We start from the raw sequence: 23888 nt of genomic DNA on the forward strand, positions 1-23888 counted from the left end.
TTATAAGTTGTGAAAACCTGGAAGTACATTCACAGAAAGTACCACTCCTAATTTTTCTTCTACTGTATTCCTTCATGAACATCCACTCCTCACCATTGAGACCCAACATGATGCTGTGTTTGCAATCTTTCTCTGAGGCTATGATGGCAATGCTGCTTGAAGTAGTTGGGACCAGCAGATGTGTGACTATGGGATGTTGAGGTCTAAGCTGTCATCTACTACAGCTGTGCACAATCCTTACTGGTATGAGGCTCATGTAGCTCCATGAAGCAATGAGAGGGAGCAGATGCTCTGCGTCACACACAAGATGCTTTGCCCAAAAATCATCAGCCTTGACACAAGCTTCAGGAAGAAGAACCAAAGCCTTTGTGGTCAGGAAAAGATCTCCTTTAGCATATCAGAGGAGACCTTTCTTACTGCACAGACTAACAGACAGTTGGTTTCCTCCTGATACTTCATGAAGTTCAGTTTTATCCTGCTTCTGAGTAATTCACTTACAGACTTCACTGAGAGCCAAAGCAGTCCCTCCTATTTATTTTCTGAGTGCCATCACAGCCTGAGTAAATCAGAAGCAGGAATCACTACAGAAGTAACACATAGCAAGTCTGCATCACAGAATTTTGTGTTAAATTAACTAGCAGGACTAAACTAAAGGCACAATGTAAGTAGACAGGGACAGACACCAAAGAACAACAGTAACTCCTCAATAGCTGATTTTCTAATTCAAGGGGCAGATGGGAAAAACAGCAAGATACTCAATATGAGGCACCTACAGAGAAAGAAGAAACATTCCTAGACTAAATGTGGAGCAATTAGGGAATGTTGCAGGGAAACACAGTGAAAACTAGACAAGAAAGAACGTAATTACAGCACTTCTTTACCTCCTGAGGATCTTTTCTATTGACTCTCACTTCTCAAGCCCCCATTCTTGCCTTGATAAAGAATAAGACAGGATTTTGTCCTCCACTTACCATACACCCATCCGATGCAGATTACTTCAAAAACAGCCAGGAAGAGCAGGCATGTGCCACTGGCAGCATAGTAGTCAAAGAGCTGGAAGATGTACATGCCACCCTGTTGAAGAGGTAGAGAAAACAGAGCCGTTGCAAGAGTGTTCCATGTCAGGGAAAAATGAGTGGGGCAAGCAAAATAATAACTTCAGAAATACTGAACCTAGAGCACGTGGGAGAAGAGCTTCCTCTTGGGGCTGCCATCACTCTGTTCCAAAAACACAGTAAAGCCTGGTGGCAGGAGCGTTTTTCATGACCATTTTATGACGCTACTGGGCTAGGCTGGCTTTCTATGTGCATTAGGAGCAGGAGCTGGTTTGTTTGGTTGTTTTAAAACAGTTAGGGAGTTCCCAGAATCATTTTTTAAATACTATGTAGCAGTGCAGAACTTTACACCCAAAAAATTGTGATCTTGAGCAAGGATATTCAAGATGCCTTGTTTTACCCTCATCCAACCTTACATACTGCACAAGTCCCAAGCTCTGCAGTGGCAGAGGCATGTGGCTTTCCTGCTGCTTCTGACTTCAAGCTAACCCCTGCAGAGTTGCCATCAGCTACCTGTACAGGCCTGTGGATAATTTTCATGTGATTTCTCCAAGACAAAGCCTCTCCACATCAAGCAGATCCTTTCAAATAATGCTCTAGACACAGTGTCACTCAAATTGACAGGTGTGTGTTGCTTTTAGCAGGTCCTTAGCCAGGATCCTGCTGGAGGATTATTCATCTGTGCCTCAGGGGTTTAACAGGAATTAGTTGTCACTTCAGAGGTCATGGAGGCAGCACAGGAGTGCTAAGACCCCCACCCAAGTTTGTGGTACACACAGAGCACAGCACAGCACCATGCAGGAAGAGGTGCAGCTGTCAGCTGCAGAGCAGTGCAAATACCGTGTGCATGGCATCACACCAGCACAGCTCTGCTCCTGCTGGTCCTGAGATCACAGACTTCCCATGGCTCCAGCAGGGTTATGGCACAGCCATTACTCCCAGGCTCCTCTCCTGCTGCTCTGCTTTGTGTGGAAATCAGCCAGCAAATGATCATTGCCCTCAGAAGAGCTTGTTTTCAAACAACTCAGCTTGTTTTAGTTCCCAGGTCTGGTATTTGCACAAAGCCGTGTGTTATGCAGCCTCTCTGGGCTGTGGGACCAGCATCTCTGGAAGGCTCACTGATACAGTGAGAACACCAGTGTCACAGGGTCAAAGCAGCACCAGCTGTGAGAGACACCACCTAATGGGTTAGAAATAAGAGACAATTAATAGCATTGAAGACAAGCTTGCTGTCTCTGCCCAGGCCTCCAGAACTGTGTAGCAGGGGGTTTGGTGCTCAGCTGTACAACCCTTGCTCCTTGCTCCTGTACTCCTTGCTCACCTCAGTGACTAGCAATAAGCCCAGCAAGTAGCTTATGACTGCAATGGCCAGAATCAGCAGCTCCCGACGCCCCTTCTTCCGAAACACTCCTGGGAACATGTCAATAATAGCTGTCACCATGCTTTCCACACAGACAAACTGCAGGAGAAAATAGGTCAGAGAAATCAGTGTCTCTCCTTCCCCAAGCATGCACTTCCCCTTAGTGTTCTTTTTGTCTTCCCACCACCCAAATCCACATTTTTTCATTTTTTCTTTTAATCTGTCTTGCTTCTATCAAAGGCCAGCAGAAACAGAGGGAAAAGGCCTGATTATCCAGGTACAAGGGCTTGGGTATAACAGAGCAGAGCCTGAGCAAAATATCTGCCTGGTGGACGTGCAGGACAGCCTCTGCTCCCCTCATGCCAACAGCAGTTTCACACTGCACTCTGCAGGGTTTGTTCCTGGTATAACAGGGATATGGGATGTAAGACATGGGTACATCAGTGAGAAGAGGACACAGGGATTGCTCTGGTGGGACACAGCTGGGACAAAACAGCCCAGTTTCCTATCCCAGACTGTCCTGCTCTGTGCTCTGCCTCACTCTGCAGGGTACACAGTTTTGAAGGGATGTAGCTGGGGCATCCTCACATAAACACAGGGAATAGATGCCAGCAGAGATGCCAGCCCACATAACCACTGTCCTGTCATTGGCCCTGACTCTGAGTTCTCACAATGTCAAAGTGCTGCATACAATGTAGAGAACTTATTTAAGGTACCACCAAACACAGACCCACCTTATCCTTTCCAATGACCATGGGGAATGCTCAGGGCGGGGACAGGCACATTAGACGAGGAGAGGGGTTTGTTGTACCTGGCTGTCCAGTCCCAAGAAGATCAGCATGAGGAAGAAGAGGCAGGACCAGAGTTGAGACACAGGCATCATTGTTACTGCTGTTGGATATGCTATGAAAGCCAGGCCAGGACCTGCCAACAGACCACAGGATGACCATGTGTGCTCCTATTGCCACAGCTCCCTGACCATCCAGGGCTGAAAGCTGTGTTGAGGAGTACTGGTCCTGCAGACTTCTCGGCAGACACTCATAGTAATAGAGGATGCAGAGAACATCCTGGGTTTCACCTTTGAACCTCCCCTTCAGGCTCTTTGTTCTCCCTTGGCTCTGAAATTTCCCAGAAAAACTTACCTGATTCGGCCACTTCTGAAATAGGTACGCCCTGCTCTCGAGCCATGAAGCCCAGCACAGAGAAAATGGCAAAGCCAGCAACAAAGCTGGTGGCACTGTTCAGGGAGCAGAGCATGATGCAGTCCCTGCAGGAAGGAGACCAGAGAGAAATGGGGGTTTCCTGCTGCAGAATGGATCCACTTAGGATCATGTCTGTGCTTCCCTAGCTGGACAGCACTACCAAAAAACAGTAATGTTGTTCTTGAACCCTTCAGAACTAAGATGCTCAGGGCAGAGCCAAGAGTTCAAGAGTTACAGGACTACACATGGCACAGTGGGGAAATGGGGCACAACCACACATAACTATAAAAAAAAAAAGACAAGAGTCCAGAGAAAAGGAAAAAAACAGAGAAAAGAGGAAAACAGAAAATTAGAAGGGGAAAGAGGTTGCAAAAGGAAACATAGTCAAGAAAGAGTAGTATCTGAAAGCATAAAGACATACAGGTTCAGCAGGTCTCGTAAAACAAGGGTAATAGGATAATAAAAATCTTCACTGACAAGGGTAGTGTCTACACTGCCTTTATTAGCTATGCTCTGATGGAGGCTGAGATGTGCTATGCTACTTGTCCTGAAACTTCTGTGCTCTTGGTCCTTGCAAAAATTGGGCACCATTCTGAGCTGGCTTGGCTGGAAACCCCACACCCCTGGATCCTGCCTAGGCATCTGCCAGAGCTGACCCACAGCATCAGTTGCTATGGGGCAGGCACTGTGGACACATTTGGGACACCCAGATGTAAGCTGCCAGCACAAAGCATCTTAGAAATTAGAGGAAGGTGTCAGCACACCACTTCATTGGTGACTGAAAATATTTTGGGAGAGCCGGGAGAAAGTATTAACTGCCCAACCAACAGCCATGGCAGCACCTATCAGACAACAAGAAAGATGATTGTTGTCTCCCAAGCACAATTCCATTTTACAATCTGTGCTGGAGCAATATGTGAAAGCATAGCAAAGTCCCTGCTTCTCAGGGTTCTGTAGATGGTGTCAAAAATGGTCCTGATGGCTCTGCTGAGCTCCATGTCAGGTCATGGATAAAATAGATCTGTAAACCAAGGGCAAGGAGAAGGCCAGACAAACTTGATTAATCTCCTTGATAAGATCAAAAGGCCACTGGCAGTACATTACTCTGGTGGTAGTAAAGCACTGGAGACAGGAGGCTCCATCATCTTTTGTACCACCTTCCCTGCCTAGCAAGTGATGACAGAGCTGGCCATGTCACCCCTGACCACTCACTCTGTCAAAATAGGGTGTGCTGTCTACACAGTGGCTGGAGGCACTCTCCATTTTCATTCCTCCCCCTCCTCCAGTCTCTCATTTCCACACTGGCTCGTGAAGGAGAGCACTATTAAAGCCATTTTCGGGACTCCTCTCTTCCCTCAGCCATTCTCAAGCCCTGTGCTGAGTCCTCTGCAGCTTCTGCACTTTGAACAGCTCATTAGTCACAGCAACATGACCCAAGGTTTCCCCAGGGACAGAGCCTGTCTCTGATGCCGTTTATGCTATTTGAGAAAACTTCCAGAAGGAAATGAGTTCAGGCTTTTCCTACCTGTAACAGTTATTGGTGTATTTGTTGTAGCTGCCCAGAGCTGTCAGGCACCCCTCACAGATGGCGTAAGAGAAGAGGATTTGAGTGCCTGCATCCATCCAGACCTGGAACAGAGAAGGTCACTGGTCTTCAGACGTGGCAACAAAATAAACAAATGGCTGTGCCCTGTCAACAATAACTCCTCCAATCATGGAGAACAAACCCTGTGAGATAGAAAGGGGATCTACATTGAATGGAGAATCTGGGATACCTATCTGGAAAAACTGAGCTATAGAACAGGAAGCCTTTTAGGAAAAAGCTCTAGAGGAGACCATATTCTCACACCCCATTTAAGGGGACACCATTTCTCCACCCCACACCTTTGCATTCAGGGTAGAGATGGCATCCCCGATAGCATGACTCCTTCTGAAACTCTCACTACAGATATCTGTGGTCCCTACATGGCCCAGATGATTAATCTCCTTGCAGAGCCACTGGTGAGTCACCCCAAATAACAGTGTGATCAACAATCTGTGTACTTCTTTCCCTGCTCCCAGATCTAGTTTTCCACCTCTCTGAGGCCACAGTGTACAGTGAAGGGCAGAAAATTGCTGAGATGAGAGATAGCAGGCCAGGGGGGTGTCACATACCCAGGTTCCACTTTGCTCTGGCATTCCATGGGGAACGCTGAGTGGGGTTTCTTACCACTGCTCCAGCCCTCTCCTCCATGGAGAGCTGAGCTGCAACTCTGCTCTCACACAGACCCAGGGAAAGCCCTGAGCTGGGAGTTTTAGGCAGGCAAGGAAACAGCCCACCTTTCTGAGGGTCTCCAGGTTCCCCAGTCATTCTCTTTTTCCTCTAAGCAGCCCCCAGCTGCAAACATCCAGGCTGGAATTTGGTAGCCTTCAAAGAATCCCTGGGATGCCAGGCACTGCTGCCTAAGTTCACACTGATTTCTCACAGATAGGCATGTACACAGGAGCCCTTCAGGCACGGACAGCGATTGACCCTTTGGCCAGCCCTTGCCCAGGGACCAGCTCCCAGGACAAGTGAAGGGAACCCAGCTGGTCACAGCCCATGTTACATGCATGCCTTTGGTCTCTTCTGCAAGCACAGGGACTCCTCATGTCCTGGGAGGGTGTTGATGGAGTCAAAGTCCTAACCAGGCCAGAAAATATTAAAAGTGATGGATAATACAACCTCTCCCTTAATTATCTGCATTAAACAGCCAGAATAACTGTTACATGCTAAATATTTAATATACTCTTCTGGTTTTGCTGAGCCCATGACTGGAAATGACCTAATATACCCACATGCTGCAGACCACAAGCAAAAAGGATGTGCTGTGTAGGGGGACTAGACCCCTCTCAGAAGTTTTAAGGACCCTGGTTACCTGAGCTCCTTTCATAGATGACAGCTAGATGCTCACTCCAAATGCCAGAGCACTGAGAATATTCTTGTGGCCAGCATTTGCCTGACAGCACCCCTCACCTGTGGGTCTGCCAGCCTGGACATGTCTGGCTTCAGGTAGAAAATGATCCCCTCAGCAGCCCCCGGCAGCATCACCCCTCGAACCAGCAGGATGAAGAGCATCACATATGGGAAGGTGGCAGTGAAGTAAACGACCTGCAGGGGCAGGGAAACAAGAGGACAGAGGGTCAGCAGGGAGGGGGGGCAGGCATCACTTCACCTCTGCAGGCCCCCACCCCAGCAAACCTCCTTGACTCTGCTGTTGGCTTTAGCTGCTGCTGCTAACGTGGAAGAGGGGTGGGAAAGAAAGTAATCAGGGTTACATCTCACTGGTGATTTAGTTAATCTGCATTTTGTTCTTCATCCAAAACTCTGCCACTGGTTGTTCTGCTTTGTTTTCTCTTTCCAGTCAGTGTAATTTCCCTGCTGTGCAGCTGTTCCCTTCATCTTTCAAGAGCTGCAGAAAACCCAGATCTCTTCCCATCACTGAGTTTTAATGAGTTATTAAAATGGTCCTATGCACAGCAAGAGCGTTCTAAATTAAATACCAACTTTTGCTGTCCAATTTGACACCTATGAGGCATCTCATTTCCAGAAGTGCTCATGCGTCACTCTCATCCCTTCAATGCCTCTGAGCTCACAGGTAAAAAATGAGGGCAACTCAACGCATTTAAAGAAAACGTAGACCATTATTTTTGTAATACCTATTTTTACTTCTTTTTTTGTGTGTGATATAAATAAACATTACAGTAGAATTAATCATCTCTAAACCGTTTCTCTAATATAGCATGTTCTTTTTTCTAGTTGCAAAATATTTGTGAGCAAGTTGCAACTTCCTAACATTTATTCATTACTAAAATTCATCCAAGTAATGTGGAGGCTAGTTTACTCCATGGATTCATAGTGATAGGCCTGAAATGACTTTTTTTTTTGTGCTTAGTGATAATTGGTCAAATAAGTCACAGTACATGGTACTTTTGCTGTTCCCTGATTGAATGAGAATGACACTCCTTTGGGCACAAGTATTAAAATCTACCATCAGAAATCAGTTTTAAGAAACATTTATGCATAAGGGAGAGAAACATAGGGGAGGAAAAAAGGGGCTTTTAAAAGAAAATTAGTCTTTATGGCGTTATTTGAAATTACTGTCCTGAGGTCACTATGGTTTCTTTAAATTTGGATTCCTTAAATCACAGAAGCAGAAACATAGGGATCTGGCAGCGTTATGTGATTAGAGCAGCCTTTTAGGCAAATATAACCTCCTGTTTAATCTGGAGCTGTTGTATAAAGTTATGCACCTACTCAGAATTCTTGGGTCTTTTCCCTAATGCCTGTCTTAGTATATTGTCAGCAAAAAGAGGGAAGCCATTGAATTTTTTTACAGTGCCCCCGTAATACTCAAAATTGCAGCTTGCAGAGAAGACAACTGGCCTGTTTGACTTGTAGTATATTTGAGAACAGAAAACTCCTCTCTTATTGTTGCACCATGTCCATAACACCTGGCTAGTAAATAGCCAATAGCCCTGTACCCTAAAAATTGTGATGGAAAAATCTTCTGTAATCTCAGGAAGACCATTCCATTTACTATATGTAGCCACTTTTTTTTTCTCACTTTCTGGTCTGGTTTTGCCAAACCTAGTCAGCTAAACCAGCCTGACTGAAATACTTTAGCTTTCTCCTTGTGCAGGTAACTCGTGCACACTGGGGAAGCAGTGTGCATCAGGAGAACCATGCAAAGGAGAAACTCAGTGGAGAAGGCTGAGAGCTAAAGAGAACCTTGGGTAACAATTATTCTTCTATTCACACAGCCTCTCAGACCCAATTTCTTGCAAAGATGGCACTGTGGTATTCAAATTAGGGGGCATCAAAGATTCAAGGTTTAAAATGCCATCATTTATCATCCATCCCCTCTTCCCCATTAAGGTGGAGCCTGGATCTCCTTCCTTCAGAAATGGTGGACAACAAGTCTGCACCAGCAAGAAACAGTCATCAGCAAAACCTGGGAAAAATCTAGTCAGGGGAGTAAGCTGTTATCTCATTCTGTTGCAATGGGTGCCCAGTGAAGTTTTAAGTTAGGAGATAGAATTTAACACTGAAACACAGGTGGCAAGTATGAAAGGGAACACTCGTGAAGAGTAGACAGTGATTTGAAGGAAGAAATCTGTTGCAGAAATTGGTTCCCCCCCCCCTTTGCTATTGGGACATTCCCTGGACACCCACAAGGCTAATCATTAATCATCAAGCATCATTAATGATCCACCCATCTCATGGCAGTTCCAGGAAAGAAAGAGGTCCTGAGCAAGTCAAGGCCATGGCAGTGTCCCTAGTACCCAGTCCAAGGCATCAAACACTCATTCACTCCAAAAGGAAAACCAGTCCATCTGCTCTATGGGATAAACATCAGGATGAAGCATTGGCTCCACCTTCATTAGCAAAATGCAGAAAGTTAAGAACTGACCCAAAACCTGCAGATTTAGAAAGAGCACCAAAGAGAGAACAAGGACACTTCTCCCACCCCAAGTGTTTTGCAGGATAAAGAAGCAGGAGAGATTCATTATCTATTCTCTGAGCTGGTTACAGGCAGCAGCTTGTCTGTTTTGCTCAAGTGTTTAATAATTGCAAGGGATGGGAAGTCTGCCACTGCAAAGGATCTTGTTGAAAACACCCTCAAGACACAGCAGGACAACACATTGGTGAGTGGATGATTCCCAACGGCACTTGGGGAGAGTCCATCAGCCACTGCGGGTATTTGCAAGTGAAAATATGCCTCAAAACTCCCCGCAGTTCCCAATTCTTTCCCCACTCTCCCCTCCCTGATGGACCTACTAATTTATTCTTCCTCTTAGGTTTCAAACACAACTGGTGTACATCAGTATGGCCACAACAGATTTTAAGTTTTACTTTGGTGCTGTGTCTTCTGCCTCTACTTCATGAAGAAGGAAAAGAGATTGAGGAAGAAATATAAGATGGGTAAAGGAGGCTTATGGACTGGGAGGATAATCTCCATTCCTACTTTGCCTGTGGACTTGACCCCTTTCCAGATGCAGAAGTAGCAGACGATCCATGCCAGCAGAAGACACAGAGCCAGCTCCCAGCGCACAGTGCCCAGTTTGTGAATACCATCCGTGAGCCCCAGGACTCGCTTCCTGCCGGTGTCCAGGGACAGGGAGAGAAGCATTAACACTCCAGACCCCACTCACCCACACAGACCTTTCCCATATTACTCCATCCAAAGACTTTACAGCCTATCTACACCACATCTGCCCAGGGCTCCCAGACATGCAAATTGTCCCAGCGCTGCTCCACCATGTCCTGTGGCTCATCCAATCCCTCCCACTCTCCAAACCCATTGTGCCATGCCTGTCCCTGCACAAAATGTGCCATGCCACACTACACAAAATCAATACCTGCTACCCATTGCTCCCTGAGCCTGGCAGCTTCCCAGCAGAGACAACTCAAGCCAAAGCAGGCCACCAAAGCCACTATCCGCCCATGGCCACCATTCTTCCTCCCCATATCCTACAGGCACCCATATGTAAGCATAAATTATCTTTAAGATTCCCATGCCCTTCCCTCTGCCTCCTTCCTTGGAGATTCGTCATCAAGAAGGTAGGCTACACAAGAGCCCAGCAGTGCAACTCCTGCAGTTCCCAGAAGCCTAAGCCCAAACTTACAACTCCTCTGCACATTTTGCTCAAAATCACTTCCCTCAGTGTCCCCTTTCCCTCTCTACAGAAAACCCAAACAACTGTTTCAGAGGGGCCGCAGCTCTCACTAAATGTGCAAGGAGCAGGGCAGGAGAAGGGGGCCACAACTGTGCAGACTCTTTTTGCAACCATGGGCACGTATCATCTTCTATGTGCCCTGTGGTGGCTGCAACAGACAAAAGACAGTCTACCCTTTCAAATGTACATTAAGAGACAGAAATGGGGAAAAAACCCAAACCCAACTGCTGAAGGTGAGTCCGTGACACCCCTTCTTTGTAAGACTTTCCTCTGTAACATGTAGAATGGTAGGGTAGCACAAGCAGTCATTTCAACCTCTCCAGGCTGCACTAATGACCCTATCTGGGACATTGTCTGGCCTGCTGTAAGACCCCTCACTCACACTGTATTTTAGTGCCTCCAGCCCCAAATTCCTCAAAATTCTCCACCTTCCTCAAATTATTCTCTGGCATCTCATGCATGCATCTTGGATTCCTGCTCTCCAGGGATGATCCTGAGCAGCATGATGAATCACTTCCCTTAGACAGCAATCAGGACTGAGTCAAACAAAGGTAAAAGGACGTTCTTCCCCTTTGTGTTCCACTGTGGAGGGCTTTTCCATCTGCCATGGCCTCTCATGCTTGCCTGCCAACCTGCAACACTCAGCACATGTACTCCTGCTAGCAGCAAGCCCTCACCTGCTTTTGGTGTCTCTCTCAGTGGCCACACTCACCCAGGTACCCCAGTGCCAGAAAGGGGAACACACCCTCAAGGTGCACATGAGCGCTCCTGGGCAGGCACACCATGAGCTGCCATTGGAGTGTGCCCAGTCCTCACACCCTGAGCTCTGTGCCCATCTCCTTGGCATCTCATTGTGCTCCCCGTGTTGGATCTGACACGTGGCACCTCACTTGCTCCTACAGACATGCAGCCCCCTGCCCAGGAACTCCTGCAACTGCAGCCTTTGGATGAGAAGGAGCCTGAACAGAGGGAAAGCAAGCACATACTCCCAAAACTCAATCATTGAGGACGTGGCATTCGAAGGCAAGGTCCTGTTGTCCAGGCTGGATCTATTCAGAATGTCCACACAGAGATCTACCAAAAGAAAAGAAGCTGATGAGGTGAGAAATTCTTTAGGGCTCCTCCAAGAGGGATGTTCCTTCCCCTCTGGACCTTAACCCTCACTCTGGCAGCACACAGATCCTTCATCTTGTGCTATAGAGCATCTCATTAAACTCTGGCTCTCTCCAGGTATGAATCCCAATCCAGCAGCCACCCGAGGGGCTTCAGGAAGGGAAGAGGGGAAGGAGAGAACAATTCCCTGCCAAATTGAAAACAGATGACTGCAAAACATAGATTATCAAGGGATAGCGACTATGAGTAGTCAGAATAGAAAATCTCATTCTCTTTCCACATCATGCACCATTCCCTGTCCATATATGCACACACCACAGAAGCCTTCATGCTCTCCTTTGTCATCCCCAACCCTATTACAAAACATGAAATAACTAAAAACAGAGGAGATGCCACACATCCAATGAACCTCATCTTACATTTTGACAGCAGAAGACAATCCACTGGAAAACCAAGGAAACCCAGCTGTTGCTGGGATGCTTCTCTCTGTTAAGAGAACATATGTGGCTTTCCTTGTAAACAAATCCATTCTAGGGGAGCTGAAGGAATTGGATCAGCTCTTTAAAATGTTGGTTACTTCTGCTGGGATGAAAGGGCAGAGGGAACTGTGAGTAAAAGGCCCACAGGGTAGAGAAATTTAACTAATTGCAGAAATTAATCATCTGATGCAAAAGAAAATGGGAGGGAACCAAGCTGCTGCCAAGAAAAACCTGCTCAACATGTTAAAATAGTCCTGACAAGGACATTAATGAAGATTACCTCACATCTACCCCATCTTCCCAAGATCAGCACAAGTGCCTTGAGTAAAGTCAAAGCCAGGTCTTCTCTGCAGAGCAGAGTTAACTGAACTATGAGCACAAAGCAATGAGAACCCTTGTGAATGTAATGGTATGGAGGCTGTATGGATGTGATTAACCAGGAAAACAGTGCCCTGAGAGTTTTGTGTTACTGGTTCCTTCCCTGGCAGACCTGAACTGCCAAAATCCTACAATACAAGCTTGGCCTGATTTACCCAAAAGCTGAGTGCACAGAGGAAACTGTTCAGGCATTGGCAGCAGCAGCAACTGCCCCTCTTAACTCCACAGGAATGGGATAGAGTAAGGGAACTGTAAGATACACTGCTGCACCAGCACTAACAAAAAGATCCTGCCACATGAGGAGGGCTCTAGATTGGCTTGCAAACTCCACCACCCGCCTCTCCTGCTTGCCAGAAAATGCCTATTTTTTGGTGGCATCACATGCTAGCTCATAAAAGCTTTTTATCCAAACAAAAACAATTATTTTCAACAAAAATAACTCCTGGGTATTGGAAAGAAGCTAGAAGCCAACCAAGGGAAGGTATACCTGAGTTCCAGGGGTTATTGCAGTTGGCCCATGGTAGCACTGAAGTGAAGGAGCTGAACAGGTAGAAGAGTGCCCAGGACAAGATGACAATGTAGTAGATATTCAGATATCCCACAATGACTTGGGAAGCATATCCAATTCCTGTGAAGAAAAGCAAAGGAGGTGAGGATGGGACTGGCAACCAACTCCCAACACATGAGGCTTAACCCCAAACAAGACACTGGTCATGCTGTGGTAAGAAGGATGCAACACCTACAGCATGGCTCTCCAGAGGATAGTGCGAGATCTGCCTAAGGGAAAGAGGAAGGATTTTGTGACTGTGCACACAGACAGGAAACATTGTTGGTAACTCTAGACAGGTCTGTGGTGAAACAAAAAACCTTATGATGATTTGAAAAAAAAAAATTCTGATGGCTACCACGGCACAGCATCATAGTGCCTCCTCTTCAGAAAAATACAGCTCTGGCCTTTGAAGAAAAGAAATGCAGCTGAGTCTCTTACTTCTGGAAAGAATGAGGCAGAAAATATTCTTACAGTTGATATACACCATGCTCAGCTTTGGTCTCTGGGTCCTGATTGTGCCCATTGCACACTGAGACCTCAGAACACTAATCAGACCAGAAAGCCCAATTCATTTATTTAAAACTGGTTGTCAGTGTCCTTTGAGATGCCCCTGCTGTCAGCTTCAGATCTGTGCCAGAGCACAGGGGTCTCCAGCACAGGATGTCCCAGACTCCCCAAGGAGTTTCAAATAGCACTACATGCCCATGCTCAAGCAAACTAACCAGGCTCCACTCTGCTGAGCACAGGTTTCTCCATCTTCAAAACATGGTTAATAAGCTCTCCTCTGGAGAGAATTGAGGAAATTATATTCACTAATATATTCATCCCGTTAAACAACCTTCCCTAGGGCCCCAGAAGTCCTGGTTCTTATCCCTGTGGCTTAACCTCATCCCCATCCCATCTCTGGACTGTCAGACCCAGTGCACATGGTCTGATTCCCCTATTTTGAAGGATGCCAGCCTGCAAATGCTGCCACAGCAGTTGTGGGCATGGGAGCAGGCAGGGAAAGCATGATAAACCATACAGTTTTCCTCAATCTTTTCTCCTCTCACTATTTGTCCTGCACTACACACAGGTGTTAGTACACTGATACTTCCATCCTTCCTTCAAGCTGGCCATCCTGCTTCTCCTCTCTCCCAGGTTCTGAGCTCCGCAAAACAGAGACCATGGTTCAGATGGACCAGCATAGCCCCCAGCCAGCACCACACACCCTCACTCACATCAAGAGGGGTCAGGGAACTGCCTCTGCACACACAGCAGGCAGCAGAAGGAATAACAAGGCTGGGAGAGAGATAAAAGGAGGGAGAATAAAGGAGAAAGGAACAAAAAAATTAATAATACATCAAAAAGAGGATCTCAATCACTGATTGTCAGCAAGTGTCAGTAAATACTGTAACTTGACTCACCTTCAAAGATGGGACAGATCTTCCTCCAAGCAGTCACCCCTCCCTGGCTCGTGAACTGCCCCAGCGCTGTCTCTAGGAAGAACAGGGGGATCCCGCAGGTGAAGAGGAAGATGAGGTAAGGGATGAGGAAGGCTCCTGCAGAGAAGGGTAAAATGCTGCCTCAGAAACCTCTTCAAAAACCTATCCTTAAAACCTCTTGCGAGGTACCTAGGACCACAGCTGGAATCAGCTACATAAACATAAATATTTCACTGAACTAAATGTGCAACCTCTGCTAAAGAAACAAGGTCTCCACCACCATAATTTCTTAGAAAAAAATACAAGGGTGATCTATCTTGTGCTACTGCAGCACTTCTACATATGGTGTAGGCCAAAACCCAGAGGTAAGGAGTAACCAGGCAAGGAGCTAAAAAAATATAGTGCTGAAGAAATTCTCCCTGTTTCATGCTCCTGACCTCATTCCAGCTTTCAGCAGGAATGGGATGAACAAAATAAGTCCTTGTTTCACATAACCACATTTGTTCTGCCTTTCATGACAGTCACAGCAAAACTCCCACTTGCCCAGAGGATACAAACCTGGAGGTTAGTAACGTTTCTTGGTAAGTAAAAAGTTTGCCAGGATATAAATTTACTTGAGACATATTTCACGTCAAATTTGGAAAGCAGGTTGCACCATAAAAATGGAAATAGTGGAAGAATATCTTTCCAGCATTTTCAAAATGAAGAAGTTTAACTTCTACCTTCAAAATCCATTTTTTGCTAATATATAGAGAAATGTCTAAAGAAAAATCAGCCTGAAATGGCCCTCAATTAACCCTTGTCAAAATGGAAGAGGAAGGAGAAAAGACCAAGGCTTTTTCACAGAAACAACAATCAACATAAACTAAACATAAGAAAAGACAAACAAAAATAACAATAAAATTTAATGCCCTGAAAAAATTGCTTAGTGCTCTGTTCAGCTGTCTGAAACTTTTTTGCACCTTTTCAGTTATGCTGTCAAACCAAAACACCAAATACATTCATTGCTCTGCTCAAAACTGCACCCGAGATCTCATTTTTACAGCTGACCTTCCTTCTGTCACCTCACTCTCTCTACATCCTTAGTGTAGATGTTCACACTTTTGCTCCCCTCCAAACAAGATTAGGTGACTGCCTTCCTCGCTGAAACAATGGTGGCTGTCTTCCCATTCCATACAATAAAATTTGGTCATGAACACCTCTCTTGCCAGGGCCTGGAGAGCATCTCAGATGTTTGTAACCAAGACTAGGGTGCCTGTTTCAGCCACTGTCCCCCCTGACCCCCTCCTCCCCTGCCAGCACAGGCATTCACACTGACATTCCTTCCAGTGACAATGAGCAACTAGGAACACTTGCCCTTGTTTTTAAGCCAGCAATGTTACAGTAACAAAGAACATCCAAATTTCCACTAAACACAGCTGTGTGTAGCTGCAGGAGACCTGGGGCCAGAGGGAAGGAGGCTGGTTCTCAGAGTCAGTCCATGTTTGCAGCGTAGGAAGTGAGAAGTGCAGACCCTGAACAAGAGGCAGCTGCTGCTTTTGGGGTTGCAAGACATTTACGCCAAATCTGCAAGACAGCTTTATTATGCTACACATAGATGAGCTTTTCAGCAGATTCCAGACCCTCTCCTCTGATACAATTTGTCCCAGAGGTCAGCCCACTTTGGTCTCTGAGCAGTGATGGTTTTCTTCCACCTCTATTGTCTTCTCTCTTAACTCTCCCATAGCAATTACCAGCTGAAACTCCAGCTGTGATCCCCTCCTCAATTTGCTGCTCTACTGAAGGAGCCCCAGCCTTGAGTGGGACCCTCAGAAACAGATTCTCTTTCCTTATGAGTCAATCATAATTTCAGGATGCTAAGCAATTAGATCAAATTTGACAGTGCAGCAATAGATAAGGTTGCAGTTGGTCGCTTTACAGAAAACTAGCACTATTGTTTCTATGGCATCTGTCTTCATAGCTGTATAACCATTTCAATACATTCAAAGGTGGAGAAAGGTGATAGGACAGCAACCTCAAATCTGGGGGGTAAAGGTGGGATAGGGATGTAGCATTTTTAGGTGGAAAATGCCTTTTTTGCAATTTCAAGAACTTTTCCAATGATGAGAATGTCTTTGAGTGTCATGGGAAATATATTCCTTGTCCTATATCAGTCTTCTGGTTCCCTTGATCCCTGGAGAGAGAAAAGGACCTTCTACAGCAGTAGCATGCTTTCTGCAAGGGCAGTGTGGGGAGCTGTGAGGATGAGAGAACTCTCCCATCCTAACCTTTCCCAAGCCTAGTCTCCTTGTCCTCTGAATCACAGCCTTAGCTATTCCAGAGCAGTTTAATTAAAAATAAAAATGTTATTCAATAGATATTTAAAGTGAACAAAAGTAGCCTTTTCACTTACTCTAATTAGCATACAAATTGCAAGGACTGCTGAACCGGGTACCAGAGGCACAAACTATGCAAAGATATTATCTGAGCTCAGGGAGAAATTTTCCATGCAAAACCCATGACTCCTCTCTCAAAGCATCACTGCAGAACAGGCTGTTCAGTCAGATGCACCTCCAGTGTTTCCTAACCTGTGCCCATTTTGACTTGCTCTTGGCGCCTCCCATCAAAATACTGGAGAAGAAAACTGGAGAATCTGCTAAAAATCATCTCAGGTTCAAGAAAAACTTAATTCCATCTTCTTCAACCATTTCTTACCCTGCCTCTCACTAATTTTGAGGATGTGTTTAATTGTCTCTTGTTTAATTTGGATAAACTCCAGCAACAGCAGAGAGGACAGGAATTTGGAAGCCCTGGGAAAAATTACAGTGGAACTACTCAGCTATTGGTGAAAGCTCATGGCACCTTGGAAAAGAAAGGCCTCTGGGACATGGTGTGCAGAGAAAGGAAGCTCAAAGTAGTGGGGGGTGGAGTAAGAAGCAAGTCCCAGACCATTATTTCAAGGTGTTTTTAGAGAACAAGAACAAAAGAGAAGTTATTGCTGGATTTGACATGTAATTTGTTATTCCTCCTTTTCTTTTATAAAGTTAGATTTTTTATTCACTGAGAAAAGTTAGTGACAGTCAATTATTCCCTTACATTTCGTTTTATTATTATGAGAAATTTTAACTTTTAACCATGTAATGATCTTATTGCAGTGTTACTATAAGAGAAAAGGAGAGCCACAGGAAGAAACAAAGGGGAAGGTGAATTAACCTGTTTTGGGGATGATTTTTTCTTATAGTGGTTTGATCACTGTGAGAATTGCTCCAAGGGAAGAGGCAGAAATCTCCTTATAACGTGTATCAGGTCTTGGCTAGGATATCAGCACTATCTAAGCCTTGCCTCCTCTATAACAAGAGCCTGACAAAGATGGATTTGACATCGGGAGTAGGAAAAGGGAATATGTAGGAGGAGGTTGATGTTGGCTTTCTGATCACTCACAGCATCTGATATTTTTTTAAAGACCAATAATATCTTGAGATACCCAACAGCCTTAAGTTGTTCCTGGGGTTCAATTTTTTAGGAGTCCAGATTTGAGAATGCTGCTTTAAGGAAGAGTACCCACTGGAGAGCTAGATTCATCCCTGAGTTTTTATTCCTCCTGGTTTTGGCAGGAACTAACTTGTTGAAGGAATGAATAAGGGAGTACCTTAGGGCATACATAGGAGAAATGGGTGCAGGCATGTACATGTCTCTCATCATACCTACAAATCCAGAACAACTCATGTGTGCTGTGAACTCACCACCACCATTCTTGTAGCAGAGGTATGGGAACCTCCACACGTTACCCAGGCCAATGATCTCCCCAGCCACAGACAGCACAAATTCCATTTTGTTCCGCCACTGGCCTCTCTCTTCCATTTCCTCCATTTGTATCTCTTCAGGAGATGTGGTGGCCCCATTGGGTTCTCCTTCCTTAGATATGGCTCTTGTCATGGCTCTGTAGGACAGAAGAGAAAGAGAGCATGGGATGTAAGAGCTGCTGCAGGACATGCTTGTGGGAAGAGGAGTGAGGGGACCAGACACCACAATAAGATGTAGTTTCAGTATCAGTATGTAAATTTAAGTACATCTAACTGGTTGCATTACTGAGCAGAAGTTGGCCTTTCTAGACGTGATTTGCTTTAGCAAGGGATACACATTCCCTTGCTAAGATTAGGAAAATACACTGGAAACAAGTCTCTCCAAAGCAGCAGCATCTCTGCTTCCATTCCCACCAGGCTGGGACTGCAAAAAAATAAGGGTTTTGTTCCCTTGTATCAACTCACAAATTAATTTTGCTGGTGGTTCAATATGTTTTTAATAGCACATCTTTTATTCCTTCTGTGCCACCTAAAGGAACATTCCCATCTTCACAGAGAAACAGAGACAGAAATCTGCATCACCCACAACACTCAACAATTCCACTGCCCCTGGATCTGCTCTGGACTATTCAAACTTGCTCTCTCCCTTGGCTCCTGAGGCAGCTCAGGCCAAGGACCTCTCCCAGTCAGCAGCTCAATGGTGAGCAGGACTTCATCACTTTTAATATCATTTACCTCATAGGACCACCAAATCTTCTATTGACTCTTTGCACCAGGATGGTGCACCAGAACCATGATGCCAAACTATTCCCTCCCTCCTTGTGCCTGGTGTCTCTCCAGTCATGTTCCTCTGGACAAACACCGGGTATGAGCCATCTCATGGTGAATAGGGACTACCAGGAACCTGACTTAACTGGAAAAAAGAGCAAATGTAAACATCTTACTGATAACTAACTGTCCCAGCAGCCAATGAACACTATGGCACTTGTTTTGGTGTAGTTTTCAATGAGGCAAGGAGGAAGCAGGAGCAGAAGCTGGTGGGTCATGCTCGTACTTACCCACACAAGATAGCATCATTATCAGTGTCTCATTTACTTCTGTAAAGGAAATCATTTCCTAAATGCTAACCCACTGTATATATCAGGCCCTGGGGCAAAGAAAGATGCTTGTGTGTGAAAAGACAACTTCTAATGAATGCTCACAGCAGAACAAGTAGTTCTTTGACACAGGCATGTTTCCTGCCTGTTATTCAAGTAATTAAAGGAAATCAGATCTCACAGTGTAACACACCAATTGCTCTCTAAATGCCCTAGGCAACAAAAGGCTTTGTTCCCCCATCTGCTTTCCTGAAGGGATAATCCTTTTTCCTTTGCTATCAGCAGCAGATTTCCATGGATGCTGAATGGAGGACTGAGTCTCATGCGAGATATCAACCAGTGTAAGAGGGGCTGCAACAAGATCAGGGGAACATAAACCATAGAGGAGAGCAGACAAGGGCTGGTGAAGATCATCCTCCAGGCTAATATTGCTTCCTTTTCAAAAACAAGGCAGAAAGATCCTGGTCCCTGTTAAATTTGAGAGGTTTTTAGAACTATTGCCAGTAAGAGCTTATGTATGGGTAGTTCTACAGTGGGCACAACCAGTTTTGGTGTTCAATGCAGATGCATGAGAGCACTGAGGAAGCAACCTCTGTTTTATCTCCAGCCCTAGCCCTTTATGGTCCATATGCTGGAAAGCAACTATTTACTGGTATGGCTTGCACTGATCCAAACCACCAAGGGCTATGACACCTGTGGATCTACATGAGTGGGAAGATGAATCAGCCCTCTAACAGGCTCCTAAAAACCTCTAACCCCACATTTAAAGAAGGTGGTGGAACCTAGGAATCAAGGCACACACCCTTAAATGCTGGCTTGCAGCTGCAGCTCTGCTGCTCCCCAGCAGCTCAGCAGTCCCAGATTTGCCCTCTTCACTTAGCCCTTCTGCTGGGATGGACTGGGAGATGGAATCATCAGGTCCTCCTGCCAGCCATTTCTCAGCTTCTGAAGCCCAGGCAGGGCCCTTCTCCCCACTGTCTGCCTGCAGCAAGGTCTGCTAGCTGGCTAATCAGTTTATTCCAATGCTGCAGCACAGCCTCCTCATCTCAGAGAAGCAGAGCTCTCTGCACTGCCAAATGTGAGAGAAAAAGTAACACGTACTTAATGAAACACGTTTGATCTGTCACAGTCCTTGGCACATTCCAATTTGCTGCAGTCCAGGGCACGTTATCAAGTACAGCAATGTTTAAGCCTGAGTTTATTGAGGATGTCCCAGGAAGCTGGCAGGACAAGACTAGCTAATTCTTTGTTTTTATTTTTTTAATGTAAGGTGGATCCAAGAGACAGCCTATTTCTATGAATATTTGTGGTTTTGTTTTATTTTATTTTTGCTAGACCTGTTTCACACATGGGTGCAGAGGAAGGTCACAGAGAATCACCTCACCTCACATAGCCCTGAGAAGGGAATGTATGAGTGCCAGCCTACAGCTCCAATCCTGTCACCAGCCTCCAGCTCAGGGACACCTGGACCAGGACATTTTATCTGTCCCTGACTCCTTAATAGGTGAATATGAAGGATAAAATTTGGGATGCTGCAATAAGGAATACGGCTGGGAGAAACACAGAGCAGCAGGGGAGACACAGCACTTCTATCTTCATTTTCCTATTTTAAGGAGGGGGAAAGAACCCCAGCTTTGAAATCAAACCTTTTCAAGTGGGAACAGATGACAGATTAAACTAGTGCTCAAAGTCCTGGCCCTTCATGGCATGAAATACAACTTCTTTCCCAGACAAAGCCATGCACATAACACATCCCCACTTCTTCCCTCTCTGCTTTGCCTACTGTTTCTATGAGAAAGCCTATTCATACACCTCCTGGCTCTTTTCCTAGACATTTAATCCTACTGTGTCCCTGCTCTATATGTTCTTAGGCCAGATGGGGATTCAAATAACTTCTTGTTTCCAGCTAGGAGCAATTTGGTTCTCCCACAGCAGTCACAGCCACCTATTGGGTTACATCCTCCCCAAGAGGCAAACATTTTCCTCTTCCTTTGGTTGCCCCCTTCTTAATTCATGAGTTTGGTGTAAAGACTGTGCCCCTCACTGCTTGCCTGCACTTTTTCTGCTGTTCCTTCACCAAAGTTTGAAGAAAAATCCTATGACTACTTCGTTCCCAGACTCTTTTTTTCCTCTGCCACAAAGTTTTCCCAACTGCTAAAATGCCATCTTGATGCAATCCACAGTCTACCTGGTCCCTGGACCCCCTCCCCACCACCTTCCCTCCTCGGCTCCCTCTGACCCCCCCTGTCACTTCTAGAGGTGCTCTGCTATATTTTCAGCCCTCAGCACTTGGAGGAGATGGTTTTTTTTGCTCTTCACAGAAATGGCCTGTAGTCTGTCATCTTCCCACAGAGAGTAGAGAGCTTCCTCTATGTAGCTCCATAGGAAAGGGTACAGTATTTGATACTGGGATTGATGCATGGAGATAGCCACAATTTTTTCCCCAAAAGATTTATTGCTGTGCTGGGAAAACAAGAATACACCTGGATTCCTGCAGGACCTGGAAAGAGAGAAGGCAGCATGCAGGCAGCCATTGACCCAGAGCAACAAGTTCCATTCTTGAACATTCAATGAAGCAACACAGTCTCCCTTTGGTCACAAATTTCGGACTATGTCCCACACCTACCACCATGGGATCCTTCAAGTATGGTCACAAAAGCCAAGGAAAACCAAGAACATCTCTGAAGCATTGTGGTCACTCAGCAGTTGCCTATAATGTGCTGAACACGCAATGCAGATATTCAGGAGAACGGCATTTTTTGGCTTTGTTTGGAAACAAGATGCCAGTGAAGGGGAGAGGCGGTAATAGGAAAAAGAGGAGAAAGAAAGCATCATATGAAGCAAAATATGGTGCTATCCTCAGCCTCTCTCAGGGTAAAAAAAGGGCTTTTTCAAAGTTCCTCAGGTGAGACAAGGAACAAAAGTGAGCCAAGATGAGAGAGAAGCCACCTGGAGTTTTGGCATCAGAGGAAGAAGCCAATAGCAATTCTCCTAAAGCTTTTCTTTCTGCAAACTTACTGCTTGCTCCCAACTGCTGTCAGACAGGAGTTCCTACTGCTGGGAAGTTAACATCCTCCGTTTGACCTATTTTGCTGTTTTATCATAAGGCAATGAGATGAGGACAATCTCCAGAGGGAATAGTGAAACAGAGGGAACAGCAGACATAAATGTCTCTTAAAAGTAGCCAATAACATTTATGAAAGGAAGCACAGCGTTAAAGCTCCCTTGGACACTCGAAGGTACTGCCTGAACTGCAGAATCACAGGTGACAATGCAGACAGCTGCAGTGCATTTATATTTCTTGGTTTCATTTTGAAACAAGCAGCAACCAAGCACATAAACTGCAATTTAAGATGGGGAGGGAGAAATCAGGAAGCAAGAAGACTGGGCTGTGTTACAAAAGGAGGAGCAGGAGGACACATAAAATTCTCCGGTTGCGCAACCAGAGCCAGCAGTTAGTCAGCAGCTGAAATCCTGCACTGCATTTTGATGGCAGGAGGCGGGGGCAGCTGGAGGAGCAGAGACAGAAAATCAGGGCTCAGCAAGGAGCAGCAGTGCCAAGGTACAGCTTAAGGAACCAACCCAGTTAAATTAGTGCATAGGGGCTGCTACTGGAATCGGTCATCTCTGCAAGATGGACAAGAAAATATTAGCAGTGGAAGCAAGTACTTTCCAGCCAATCTAAGAGCAGCTACATGAGCACAGACAGCTGCTTCCAAACAAGAATGCTGCTGGAGAATGGCTCACTCCAGCTGCATAACAGAAAAAGGCAAGGAAAGGTGTAGAAAGAAAAAAACTGATCAACTCCAGGACAGCAGGTGAAATTAAAATGCCTTTTATTTCAAGCAATTGAAAGTTAGTTGGCTTTTTTATACTTTCTAATTAACTTCCAGGTTCTGTGGGCTGCAGGGTATTCTCAAAGCATCTGTTCAGCAATGTTCATGAGGCACAGGAGACCATTACAAGATTCAGATCCTACCTATGTTTTCTCCAGTGTGAAATAAGAGCAATGCTTGTACAGTCAGTAAGTTTGCTACTTACTGACACCATAAAGAGTGAGATAAGGAACTCAGTGATTTCCTTATGAGTGAGTTCACTGATGGCATGGACATCTGTAATACAAGATGCAAGGATTATAGAGCATCACCCTTCAGACCACACACCCCCAGTGCAGGAGGGTGCCAAATGGGTCCTGCTCTGTCTTCTGCTGCTGGACAGGAGACCCTCTGAAGCCTCTAACAGTGGCTGGACTTTTCTGAGGATCAGTGGCAAATCTCTTACTAAAAGCAATGTAGGCTGTTGTTCCCACCCAGATGAATCTCTGTTGGTGTCCATGGATCACCATCCCTGCTCTGAGCTACAGATACACAGATTTGGTTTCTTTCTCTAGCCTAGAAAACAAACCAAGACTAACTGATGAAGTCCATAAATGTTCTCTAAGTAGAACTAGAAACCAGCCCTTCCACCAAACCAGATAATCTCAAGACCTCCACTCAGCCCATAATATGGCTACATCCAGTGCAACACAGAAGGGCCAGCCACAGCATGATCCATTCTTCTTACAGAGCACCAGCAACAGGTCTGATACAGCCACAGATCCAGCCAGGCCCCAGTGGAGCCCCTAGAGCCACCCACCCGATGGCTGAAGCTGTCTGACCGAAATCCTGGGGCTGCATCCGGCTGCCTCAAAGGTCCTTGTGTGCAGCCAAAGCGTGTGGCCAGCATGGCTCCTGTCACTGGCTGGAGAGC

General features: G+C 45.7%; 1 protein-coding gene across 2 annotated transcripts in view; it reads right to left on the bottom strand.

The window, feature by feature from the left end:
- The window catches only part of SLC6A12 (solute carrier family 6 member 12), a 47342-nt gene that overhangs the window by 12124 nt on the left and 11330 nt on the right, over positions 1–23888 (bottom strand). For both annotated transcript variants that reach the window (XM_085568915.1, XM_021535073.4), the window contains exons 2-12: positions 17983–18179; positions 14243–14377; positions 12774–12914; positions 11303–11390; positions 9605–9737; positions 6613–6747; positions 5143–5246; positions 3558–3682; positions 3227–3339; positions 2377–2514; positions 972–1074 (exon numbers count right to left, since the gene is read on the bottom strand). In XM_085568915.1, coding sequence (XP_085425041.1) covers positions 972–1074; positions 2377–2514; positions 3227–3339; positions 3558–3682; positions 5143–5246; positions 6613–6747; positions 9605–9737; positions 11303–11390; positions 12774–12914; positions 14243–14377; positions 17983–18175 — 1408 coding nt within the window. In that variant the 5' untranslated portion in view covers positions 18176–18179. The remainder of the gene's footprint in view (positions 1–971; positions 1075–2376; positions 2515–3226; positions 3340–3557; positions 3683–5142; positions 5247–6612; positions 6748–9604; positions 9738–11302; positions 11391–12773; positions 12915–14242; positions 14378–17982; positions 18180–23888) is intronic.

This window comes from Lonchura striata, chromosome 1A (genome assembly GCF_050655825.1).
Source record: "Lonchura striata isolate lonStrDom1 chromosome 1A, ASM5065582v1, whole genome shotgun sequence".
Taxonomy (NCBI): domain Eukaryota; kingdom Metazoa; phylum Chordata; class Aves; order Passeriformes; family Estrildidae; genus Lonchura; species Lonchura striata.